The 12,196-nt window shown below is 44.9% G+C and overlaps 1 protein-coding gene across 10 annotated transcripts in view; it reads right to left on the bottom strand.

Annotated features, from left to right (window-relative positions):
* The window catches only part of ATE1 (arginyltransferase 1), a 101,569-nt gene extending 89,978 nt beyond the window's left edge, over nt 1-11,591 (bottom strand). For 5 of the 10 annotated variants that reach the window (XM_037497276.2, XM_037497279.2, XM_037497280.2 and 2 more), the window contains exons 1-6: nt 10,990-11,119; nt 8,861-8,924; nt 7,907-7,969; nt 4,035-4,138; nt 1,772-2,026; nt 79-308 (exon numbers count right to left, since the gene is read on the bottom strand). In XM_037497276.2, coding sequence (XP_037353173.1) covers nt 79-308; nt 1,772-2,026; nt 4,035-4,138; nt 7,907-7,969; nt 8,861-8,924; nt 10,990-11,095 — 822 coding nt within the window. In that variant the 5' untranslated portion in view covers nt 11,096-11,119. Of the gene's footprint in view, nt 1-78; nt 309-1,771; nt 2,027-4,034; nt 4,139-4,236; nt 5,515-7,906; nt 7,970-8,860; nt 8,925-10,656; nt 10,673-10,989; nt 11,120-11,483 lie in introns of those variants that run through there. The other 5 variants (XM_037497277.2, XM_037497281.2, XM_037497282.2 and 2 more) reach the window with 3 other exon arrangements.
* Nucleotides 11,592-12,196: the final 605 nt, after the last annotated feature.

Below are 12,196 nucleotides of genomic sequence, written 5' to 3'. Positions count from 1 at the left end.
CATCTGATCAAAAAGACTAAAATAATAATAAACAACACGCTCAACAAAAAACAAACAAAACACCACCCTCCAAGATACCTCTAACTTGTGCGATGCATTCACTGGTAAAGATTCAAAAATTAAATCTTCAAGCGATTTGGGCTGATTGGATTTAGCCTTTGGTGGGCACAAAGGTGGTGGTCCTCGCTGAGCCTGGCAATCCTCTGGTCCTCCGCCTGGATTCTGCTGCATGAGTTTTAACCTTTTCCTTTCTTTCCGGATTTCCTTTGCTTTCCGACATGGAGGCTTACTCAAATCCGCCCCTTTGCCTAAGAAGAATTTCAAAATATTATTTTTTTTTCCCAAAAGTCTCAAAGACTCTATAGATTAAGTCCAAAGAGTTTCAAGTGCTAGGCTGGCTTTGGGTGAAATGTTTCAGAGGATCCTGGTGCAGGGGGTCTAAGTTGATCTTTAAGTCCTCCCTTTAAATTACCATAGAAACTTTTGCTGCAGCTCTCATTGCAAAAAATATTTATTGAAAAATATTAATTTATTTCTCTGCCTTTGTATGCAAAAAGGACATCATCAAACATCTTCCACTTCAGGTCACTGTTGTCTCAAGCCCATTTTTAAGGGACAATTCTCTGAAAGCAGTGACAGACAAATACTCAGGAGCCAGGTGAGTAAGTGAGCTCTGATCCCATAACATACACTGGTGGGATTTTGTATGAAAAAATATCCTAGCTGAGTTAAAAATATTCTCCTCCTGAGGCGGTCACATTAGTTTGGCTCTAGCCAAACAGTTTGCTTTGATCAAGAGAGCAAATATCTGATACTTATTTAAAATACACAAATTATAACTATTATAAACAACAAATTTTAGTGAATGTCTTCACTCTGCTAAGTCATTCAAAGAATCTATCTGGAGAAAATCATGAGGTGGAGGCAAATAACAAACACAAAAGAAAACCTCAAAATAATCTAAATGCCCAACTACAGACTGGCATAACTTTTTAAACAGCTAAGCAACAAAATAGTTTGGTCATTAAAAATGCTTTAGAAATGTTATGGATTTTGTTATTATACATTGTTAAAAGTAGTAATTCCAACTGTATATAAGTCAGTGGCAATAGTGGTGAGTTCTTATGGGAAATAAACAAATGAGGGAAGGCTCCTTCTGTGGAAGTATTCCTGTCAGTCAATGAAAATGATGGATTGATGGATCTGATGGATTCAGGCGTTGGGTAGCCACAGATATCAGCCCTAAAAGTGAGGTACCCAGACACAGTGGCCCTGAAAGAACCACTCACCAAGCTTACTTTGTCTCCCGAGCAAGAATAAAAACATCTAGCACTAGACCTTTGTCACTGATAGAACTTTGACTCTCCAATCTCTAGAGCCCTACAGCAGTAAGATGAAATAGAACTCTTTTAAAATGTCTGTACTAGGGGACAATACGACTATTATTTCAAATTTTTGAAACATTCAGCACTTTCAAAAAAACTAAGACCTATTGTCTTAGTTCAGGAAATAAGTCATATAAAACAGGGATCTATATTAGAGATTTCATGAGTAATCTTTTTTTTTAAGTTGGGGGAGGAAGGGATTATTATACTATATGGGGATTATTATACTATATATTAATAATAATGTTATTATTATTATTACATATACTATATTATTATACTATATTATTATACTATATTATTATACTATATCTTAGGCACAAAAAAAAAAAAAAAAAGAATCATTTACTATGACTTCAATAGGGCCTAACAGCAAATGCTCACACCTGGCTTAGGGACTGCATGCACTTTAACTGAAGGTGATGGTTCGCCAGAGCCCAATTTCTCTTTTATATCTTCTGACTGAATTAACTCATTAGATTCTTCCTTCTTGGAGCTTTTGCCTTTCTTCTTCTCTTCACTCTGTAAGCTCTCTTTGAGGTCATCGCTGAGTGTTTTTAGGTCACACTGTATATCCAATTTATTTATTAATGCAAAGTCACCAGCAACAGCGTCTTCAGCAGTGGGCTCCATGGGCTCGTCTATAAATCAAAACAAGTCAAAGTTCACCAGCCAGGTTAAGTGACACAGTTAAGACACATAATGGTGGGCCTCCCCTGGTGGCGGAGCGGTTGAGCACTGGGCTGCGAAGCTGCCCGCAGCCTCTGCAGCGCCGGTTCGATCCCCCGCCACCAGCGAGGGTCCCACATGGAGCGCAGACCTCTCCTGCTGCCCGCCGCTCCCCTCGGCAGTGTATTTCATCCATTTGCCTGTTCTGTTCCCCGCTCTGGCTCTGGTGAATTCTCTCACCTTCCCGCGCTTCTGATTATACCCAGTGCTTGTATAAATACATAAATAAATCTAAAAAAGAAAAAAAAAGAAACATACTGGGAAAAATGCCCCCTTCATCAATGTCAAGTGGAAGAAATGACTGTGTGTCCACCAATCCAGTCTCCTGGCTTCCAAAGCAACAGAGGGGGACGCTCTGCCACAAGCTGAGACCACTCTCCTGCCAATGGAATATAACCAAGGCTGTATGTCCAGTTCTGCCTAACTTGTTTTAAAGGAGATTTGTGACCCGGAGGTTACACCCTTTCTTCTCCTCATTGGCTGGAACACTCAAAGCCAGAGCAACCTTGCAAATCACAGGCTGAACTCCAGAACGGCTGGTGGGCAGTAAAGCTACAGGCAGACCTGGGACACCCACACAGGAGTATAATATGAGGAAAGAGCCAGATTTCTGCTGTCCCTCAGTCTCTGCATTTTGGTCTCTCCTTGTTATAGGTGTTTAGCCTTTTGCCACCATAATAAGTACACCACCCCTATGAACTAAATTTCAGATATAAATAATGCAAAAGCCCATAAGTCAAGTAAAGAACCAAATGCAACAGCTACCTAAAAAGACTGTCAACCATCAATTTGCAAATGTATAGCGTTGTATCAAAGAGGACCTGCATATTAATTTTTAACTCAAAACATATTCCCAGCCACTGAAAAAAAATTTGCACTGACCAACCAATAAAATCTATTTAACTTTTAAGATTAGGAACAGAAAATACTAATAAAAGCCGCATAAAATTGTGATGTTTCCAATGCTCCAATTGGCCCCGATCCTCTAAGACCCTGAACCTTCTGAGCTATGTTGTGCCTAGCTCGGCCAAGTCTGCTCCAAGTTGTCCTGAGTCCTGGTTCACTAAGGGCTGTACATGAGGGCAAAGAACTTAACTGTCCTGCTGACCAATGTGCTTAACATAGGGACTAGGACATTGCAGGCACTCAAAATACACATGTGAAATGAATGAACAAGCTAAGATTCAGGGGGAAGGCGGAGGGTTGGTTCCCAGGATTAGGCATTGCCTATGGCAGTAGGGAGAGTGAGTTCCAAGAGTGAGTGGCATTCCTGATTCTTAGGCTCATGGGGTAGGCACTGCCAACAGAACAACTTAAAAAAAAAAATAGTAAAGACACTAAGATAACAAAGTATACGCAACCAAAGGGAATTAATTGTTATTGTCTTTTTAAAAAATTTGCTCAAAATTTATCAAGAATTTCAGGTAAAATACTTTAAAATATATTTAAATATTTAAAATCTAAAAGAATTTCAGGTAAAATAATTTACTGAAGGAAAGCCTGACTCAAATACAGAAAATATGTACATTGAAAGTCACTGTGCAATATCGTATAAATTGCATCTAAGGAGCTTTTTCTCCAAAGATAGTAACACTTTCTATTTACTTCATAGGCTCTTATTAGGGACCACGTAAAATAAGAGCTGTCAAAGCAACTCAAGAAATAAAATCTCGATACACTTCATGAAATCTGATCTTTAAAATGGTTCAAAATCCTCTTCCCGGGCCAGCCATTCTCTGTAGCCTTGACATTCCCAGTAGCCTTGACTTGGGAGCCAGAGGTGGCAGAAGCAGCAGTGCGAGCAGTGCTCACTGTCATGAAGTAACGGCACAACCAACCACAGGAAAGGATTGAAAGTGAGAATTTTCGGGAAAAGCAACAATTCAAAAAAGCAAATAGCTTTTAGATCCCATCTCTTACCCTCACAATTTCCTCTCGAAATTTCCCCTTTAGCCAGAAATTTCAACATTTTTTTCAAAACCTTCTTGTGAGATTTTGATGGCTGAAACTGTAATGGTCGGCACCTAGGAGAGCAAAATAAAATATTTAAAAAAGTGAACTCAAAACTCAGAAGTAAAACCAGTCCCAGGTAGTGTCTAAGAAAATAAGGCAAAGTACACACCTGAGAGTTCTTGGTCAGGAAAGGCTTAAAGCAGCCTCAACTCTCACCCCAAATCTCATTAAAACTACAGTTAAAAGGAAAAAACATAAACCACCAAGAAAAAGAGAATGTGAGAAAAGGCTGGAACTCAGAAAGCAGATGGACAAGTGGTAAAGATCAAAGAAAGTTGAATCCTAAGTCAACAGTGGGAAAGCCAAGTGTTACCCAATTTTTTCTGTATAACCCCACAAAATCTTAGGGATTGCTGGGACCGAGTACGTCAGATAATATGAGTGAAGGGAAGTCTAAAAACAGAATGCCAGGAAAACCTTTTTTTGGTTCAGAGAGATGTCATACCCACTCCCCACCCCTCACAGATGAAATCTACTTAGATTCAGCAGAAAACTGCAAATCTTAGAAAGAGTAAAAAGTAGGGTTTTTACATGGGGGGGGCGGGGAGGGGTTCAAGGCACAGCTGAAAGCAGTGATGTTGCACTGAAAAGAGGAAATTTAAATCCAGGCCGGCCTCCAACTCACTTCCCCAATCCAGCTGGAGCACCAGCAAATGACACGTTCTCTCCAGAGTGTGAGCAGACCTGACAGGCTATCATAAGGGACCCCCAGTGGAACAGCCTGGCCAGGTTACTCTGCCTAGAGCCCACAGAAACAAGACCCCGGGGTACACAGGATTCCCAAAGCGACCTTGGAAAATTGAGTCACCAGACTCTTGAGAAGGGTCAGGGACCCTGAAAACTGGGGAGAGAAAATTGGAGAATGTAGAGTATCTAGGAAAAAGAGAACCTAAAAAAATTAAAATATTCTCAGAGAAATCTTTCCTTGCTGTTAAGCTACCACCCATACAGCAGATGCGAATTTAAAAAAAAGAAAAAAGCCCAAAAACCAAAAGCCCTCTCAGAAGAAAATACGGTAGAAAACAGAAATGAAACAAAAGACTTGAAAAATGAAGCTCAAAAGATCAGCAAAAAATACATAAAAAGAGGAAAGAAAAAGCAGAGGACCAGTCTAAAAGTTTCAATGTGTGGAAAAATGACAAATACATTAAAGAAAGAAAATGAAAAGAAAAGATCAACAAAATAATTCACAGAAACGTCCCTCTGAAGTTCATGAAGGACATGATGGGAGCTGTACCCAGAGAACAGCCCTCGAGTCTGTGCGCAGTGAATGACAGCAGACACGAGGCAAGCACTCTGTGAATATCAGAACATCAAGAACAAAAAAGCTTCCAAAGAGAAAGAACACGTTTTGGACAAAGGAACAAGAACCAGAATGCCACTCCCCGGCAGGAACGCTGGAGCAAAGCCTTCCAAGTTCTAAAGGAGAGTGATTTCCAACCTACCCCTCCGTACCCAAACTATAAATTAAGTTGTGAGTAGTAAATTAAAATATTTTCAGACATGCAAAGTCTCAAAATTTTTACCTCTCCTACATGTTTTTCCTCAAGAGTTATCAGAAGATGTGCTTCACTGAAATGACGGAGGATTGCAAGAAAAAGGGCACAGGGGACAGCTTAAGAACCAAAAAGAATCCCCAGGACGACACTCAAGACAGAGGCCAGGAGGAATTAAGTATTATCATTACCTAAGCAGGTTAAAGATAGGGTGGGGAAAGCCAAAAGAAATCATTTAAAAGATTTGAAGGTGACCACACAGGAACAGGATGGGGGGGTGCCAGGGACTGCTACTTAGCAAAGTAAGTTTGATGGGACTATTTGATTCTTTAAATTAGGTGCATATATAATTCTAATGAAAACTAAAACAAAAACAAAGAAACAAAAAAACCCAACAACTCACAGCCAAAGAAGCTCATCCTAATTCATACTCACAATCTGGTCCGCCGCCAACGTCTACCTAACAAGAAGCTAAGCTGTAGGTCACAACTTCCTTGCCCTTATTAGGTCTCATTGGAACTACTGTAGCAAGCAAAGTAAAATAACCAAAAGAGTCAATGTGCAAAATGATTCCTTAAGATCAACACATATGCACTGAAGTTAGGGAGAGAGGAACAGTTCAGGAAAGGTCTGACTCCATGCAAAATAATGAAAACATCACATTTAGTCATTACTTTGTTTTGCCAAATTAACTGAGTTCTTTTTCAAAAAAGCAATATATTTAAGATAGTGCTTTGCAAGTAACAGGCACTCGATAACTTATAGATGCTCTTCTCTCTTTAACTCATGAAATTGGCCTTTTCTGATTATAGATTCTCAGGATTCAGGGCAACAGAATTATTTCAACAGAATCCTGGCCATAATCCAATCATAAATTGCTCTCTGGAGGAAAATGACTTCCGCCTCTGTTGAAGGCTCTTCTTCATAACCAGCAAGCTGAAAAAGGACAGCTCAGGACTTGGTCATTTTATCCTCTGTATAACGAGAGGGTGTCAGCGAGCCAGATACCTGCCTCTTTTCTTTGGGCTCTGCCAATCCTATGTCCAGCTAGATAAGAAAAAGAATTCTTAACCAGGAATCAACAGGATTTTGGAAATCTGTGATCATCCTAAAATGAATACATATAACTTCTCTTATTTTTGTCTTCATGCTCCCTCTCGTATTCTTTTGTTTTGTTGCAGTAGTCTATAACTTTCATCAAGCTCTCAAAACAGACTACAACCCAAGCACAAGAGTTAAGGGCAACTTAGGTAGGGAGAGAGCCTCAGCAACTCGTCACCAGAGTGACAGCTACAACTGTGTTACCTTGCTACCTGGAGTATCAACCCACTGAAGCTGACAAGCGCCTACCCTACTCTCTACCCAAGGCTTCAAAGGGGAGGCAGCTCTTCAGAGTCAGAGGAAAAGGAAAAGCCTCATACTAGGATGGGGTGATGGATGCAAGGAAACCCAAAAAATTATGAAAAGTTAAGCAAACACTCTAGAGGAAAAACACTCTTCTTAATTTAGATCTTACAATGAAGAAAATAGATGTGGCAGATTAAGTGTCAGCCCTCTTCCTCCTCCTACAGAGCCTGCTAGAATAGTGTCAAGTTTCACACTAGCATGGACAAAGACCTAAGCTATTTAGCTCTAAACTAAACCCTACATAAATCTGACATCTAAAAATAATCTGAGCATTTACCATTATTTTCCCAATATTCCATGGTACCACTGATGAAACAGCTGAATAGTTATTTTTTCTTATCTATACCCAAACCAATTAAAATGCATTAATGAAGGGCCTCCCGGGTGGCGCAACAGTTGAGTGCTGGGGTTGCGAAGCTGCCCGCAGCCTCTGCAGTGGCGGTTCGATCCCCAGCCCCCGGGAGAGGGTCCCACATGGCACGCAGTCCTCTCCTGCCACCCGCTGCTCCCCTCAGCAGTGTATTTCTTCGTCAGTCTGCCTGTTCTGATCCCTGCTCTGGCTCTGGTGAATTCTCTCACCCTCCCGCGCTTCTGACTGTACCCAGTGCTTGTATAAATAAATAAATAAATCTTTAAAAAAAAAGAAGAAGAAGAAATGCATTAATGAAGGCCATAGATTAGCATACAAGTACATATCAGTATGTAAAAAAGAAATAACCCATTTGCTTCTCCTTACCATCAACACCTACCTAGAATGGAAATTGCCACTTAAAAAAAAGATTCTACTAAAAATTATAAACAATCTTCCTATCAGATCACTTACATATATTTCTATTAATCAAATACTTAAAACACTTTATTACTCAAAATCCTTACCTTATTGTATACTGAGGACAGCATGTTTGATTCATGACAGGTTTGTACACGTATTTCCCACTTCTAAAATTAAAAAATAATTGTTAATTTCTTACATGCACCAAAGGAGATTAGCACAGGAGCACATTAATTAGAGCAAAAATCTAATCAAAATGTAAAAACACTCTTAAGATTTGATAACTCTTCATAAGTGGAACAATCTTGCAAAGCCGGCACACGAGGGACCAGAACCCAGAGTCCCTTTCCTAAACCTTTATGTCTGCACTCCAATGCTAACCATCTCCTCAGCGTCTGCAATCCCTTCTGTGACGCCGCTGACCGCTGCTCCTCAATGCCATAAGGGCAATCAGAGAAAATGGCCCAGGATGCACTGACTGATGTGCGCAGCTGGCCGTGACATGCACCAGCACAAAGTACCCGCAAACTAACCTGATCCTTTCCATGCCTTCTAGATCCCCACTAATAACAGAATAATGATTTTATGGGCTGCATTTTGTCCCCTCAAAATTTATATGGTGAAGCCCTAACTCCCAGTACCTCAGAATGTGACTGTTGAAACAAAGCTGTTGCCATGAGCCCTAATCTAAACTGACTGGTGTCGTCAAAAAAAAAGGAACACACAGAGGAACACACAGAGACACCAGCGATACCTAGAAATAGAGAAAGAACATAAACATTCAGCCCACTGCAGGGAGCATGAGAATTAGTGGAACTATAGTGGCAAATGTTAAGGACTACTAAAGCTTATTAGTGAATGCTCACCAGGCTCGTTAAGCTGAAGTTTCCCAATAAACATCTCTAAGAGAGATCCTTTCTATTCTATAAAAGAATATAATAAAAACTTCTTAAACCTCTTCCCAACAAAAAAAGAACATTGTAAAGGAAGACAATATTTTTCAATCGTGAGAAGAACCTGAGTAAGAGTAGACATATCTTTGTAGTAAGGAGTTATACCTTCGCCATCCTCGGTCAATAAGATCCTGATAATCCTGCACTGTCATGGAATGCGCCCACATCCCTGAAAAAGCAAGTGGTATGTTAACTATAGCAGGCTGAATTTTTCACTTGTTTAAAGCAGTGTTTTTTTTGAATGTGAATGCTTAGGCAAAAAAAAAATCTAATTCACACTGGAGAAACGGAAGTTTACACACACTTGGCATAACATACAAGAAATGGGAACTACGTTTACTTCAAGCCAAAAAAATTAAAGACATCAAAGTGATCATTTAATTCAGGATTAGGCAATAGCTTTTATGACACCATAAATGTTAGCCCTCACTGCAAACAGATTAGACATAACCTCTAAACCACAAAACATCCTCAATAATTGAATAAGCAAATCTTCTCAGAAAAATTAGAAAGCAAATGTTTTCTTGCGTATTTAAATTCTCTTGGTTTTTACATATTTGCAGCATAGCCTTGAAAACTGAGAACATGACGAAAGTACATACTATTCCTTTTAAGCCTAAAAACTGAAAATAACCCAATGCCCAGGAATAGGGAAATGATGGCAGGGACTATGATGTCATTGATACAAGAAGATCATTTTGCAACCATGAAAACAATGAAGAATGCAGAAACATTTAAAGGTATATTTGAATTAATGTGAAAAGAAAAATGAGCTTTTATCTTGCAAGCTATAAGCTGCATCAGAAGTATGTAAAGGTACATGTTGAGCAGGATGAGAAAAGAGTACAATGAAAATCAAACGTCCAGAAGCCTAGAGGTGACCATCAACGCCAACAAGTTCTTCCATGAGCCTCAATTTCATCATTTGTAAAACAGGAATAATAAAAACTGTCCACCCAATAGGTAAGGTGCCCAATAACAGAGATTATTAGAAATAAAGTAAAAATTATACAAATTTACAGTTATGTCTAGGTGACAAGCTGAAGGCAGATTTCATTAGGACTTTAGTCAGAATCAATATTAATTCTCTTGCTAAAATTAATGGAAAAGTATATTTACCGATCTACTAAAATACTGATTTTAGACACGTTTACTAGGACTCGTTGATTACATATACATTACAGCAACAAAACTAAAATTCTGACAAAGAGAAAGGAGAAATCTAATACCCTCAGGCAGCCACTCTTCCCACTTAGTAGAATTCTCCTGAGTCTCTTTTTCCCTGGGAGCTGCAATTATGTCATCTGCCTCCTGTCTCTTTTCTCCCTTTAACCTTTACCCTCTGGGAACCCTTTTGCCCTAACTCATCTTCCTAACTGCCATGCCTAATGGCCACATTATACTGCACCACTCCCTCTCACTCCAAGAAGCACTTAATAACTGTAATGAGTAAACGGTCACGCCATAAACGCCCATATCATTCCTCTACGGTTGAGAAATTATACTTTTTTTTTAAATGAAACACGAAATTTACATCTCCGTGGACACCCCATTCCCCACAAGTCTGGATGACTCTTTCCAGGAGGAGATTCTGCCTCTGCCAGAGCCGGACAGGGCAGGAAATAACATGAGGTTTTGTTGCCCAACAACTAGTCTCACAAAAAAAAAAGGCCCCCTCAAGGATCGGGGTGGGGTGGGGTGGGGGGTGGGGTGTGGGTGGGGTGGGGGGCACCCTGAAAGCAGGCTGGTGCGCCGTCCTCGTCCGGGGGTGGAGAACGACACGGCCCCTGGGGAAGGCTCAACAAGGGGGTGCGGAGCCGCCCTCGCCCGCCCGCGGCCGCCCCGGGCACCGGTGCCCGCTGTCGTCCTCCAGGCCTCGCCCCCGCGGCGACCGGGCGCACCTGAGCACACCTTGGCTCCGGGTCCCCACCCCGCGCCGGCCCCCCAGGGGGGCTCCCCCGCGCACCCCGCGCGCAGGTGAGCCGGCGCCCCCAGCGGGTGCCCGGCCGTGCCCGTTTCCTGCCGACGGGCACCGGTGTGGAGACTCTGCGCCGCGCAGACCCTCCCCGGCCGCCCGCGCCAGCACCCGGCAGGCGAACAGGCCCCCGGAGCTTCTCGCCCCCCGACCCGCCGCCGCGCCGCGAGCGCCCCCCGAGCCGCGTCCCGCCTCCTCAGGCCGGCAGCGGCCGCGGCGGGCGGGCGGGGGCTGCGGGGGTCGCCGCGGGCGCGCTCACCGTGGGAGCGGCTCCCCGACTCGCTCTTGCAGTAGCCGCAGCGGTAGGCGTCCTCGCCCTCGAAGTACTCCACGATGCTGGGCGAAAGAGCGGCCCAGGCCGCCATGGTGCCGGCCCTCCAGCGCCGCCGCCGCCGCCACCCCACAATGCCCCGCGCCCGCCGCGGCTCCCCGAGCGGCGCGCGAAGCCGTCCCGACGCGGCCGGCCCGGCCTGGCCCGGGCCGCGCGGCGCTGACGCCGCCCGCGCCATCTTGGCCGAGGGCAGCCGTCCGCGCCTTCCCTGCCTTCCCCGAGAGGAGCCGCCATCTTCGGGGAGGGGGGGCGGCGACACGGGGCGCGGAGCGGGCTGGGAAGGAGCCAGCGGGCGCCGGCTGCGGGCCGGGCGGCCGGGCGGCCGGGCCTGAGCGGCCCCCAGCCCGGGCGGCCCGGCCGCGGCGGGTGCGCAGGGGCGGCGGCAGGCGGCGCGCCGGCCCCGCCTCACCGGGGACACTCACCGCAGGACGCCTTGCCCTCCTCGGAGTCGCAGTAGCCGCAGCGGTAGCCGGCCCTGAGCCCCTTGTACTCCACCACCGAGGCCATGGCCGCCGCCGGGAGCCGCGCCGGCCGCCCCGCCCCGCCCCTCGGCGCCCGGGGCCGACTCGGCGGAGCGCGGGGGCCCGCGGCGGGGAGGCGAGCGGACCCGGCCCGCGCCGCCTCCCGGGGCGTCAGCCGGGGTGGGGGTCGCGCCTGCGGGCCCCGAGTTGGGGCGCCCCCTCGGCGGAGTCTGTCCCGGCCCGCCCCGGCGCGCGCGTCGTCATCCCTGTTTACAGATGAGGAAACTGAGGCACGGATGTGGGGACTCGGGGCACAGTCGTGTCTTGCGAGGCTCAGCTCCAGCGTGAGCATTGCAGCCCCCCACCGCCCCCTGCAGCCGCCCCCCGGCGCTGACCCTCATGTCCACGGCCCGGGGTCCACGGGCCGGCCTCCGGGGCTGCCCCGCGTGGTGAGGGGCGCGCTGGCCACTTTTAAGGGGAGCAGCTGTCAGAGCCAGCTGCCGCCCTGCTCCCCTAGAATCTCAGTGCCATCCTGTCTTAGTCTCTTTGAAGGGAAATGAAATCTAGTTTGTTGTGTGTTTTAATGTCACTTTTAGCTGTCACTTTCAAAGTTCCTTGTGATTGTTATAATCCAAGCAAAACATTTACTTACGGGCCTCCAAGCCCCAACCACT

This window comes from Talpa occidentalis, unplaced genomic scaffold, assembly GCF_014898055.3.
Source record: "Talpa occidentalis isolate TD23 unplaced genomic scaffold, MPIMG_talOcc4v2.1 talOcc4.8, whole genome shotgun sequence".
Classification (NCBI taxonomy): Eukaryota; Metazoa; Chordata; class Mammalia; order Eulipotyphla; family Talpidae; genus Talpa; species Talpa occidentalis.
Note: the sequence above shows the minus strand (reverse complement) of the source record. Positions and strands in the feature narration are given on the sequence as shown.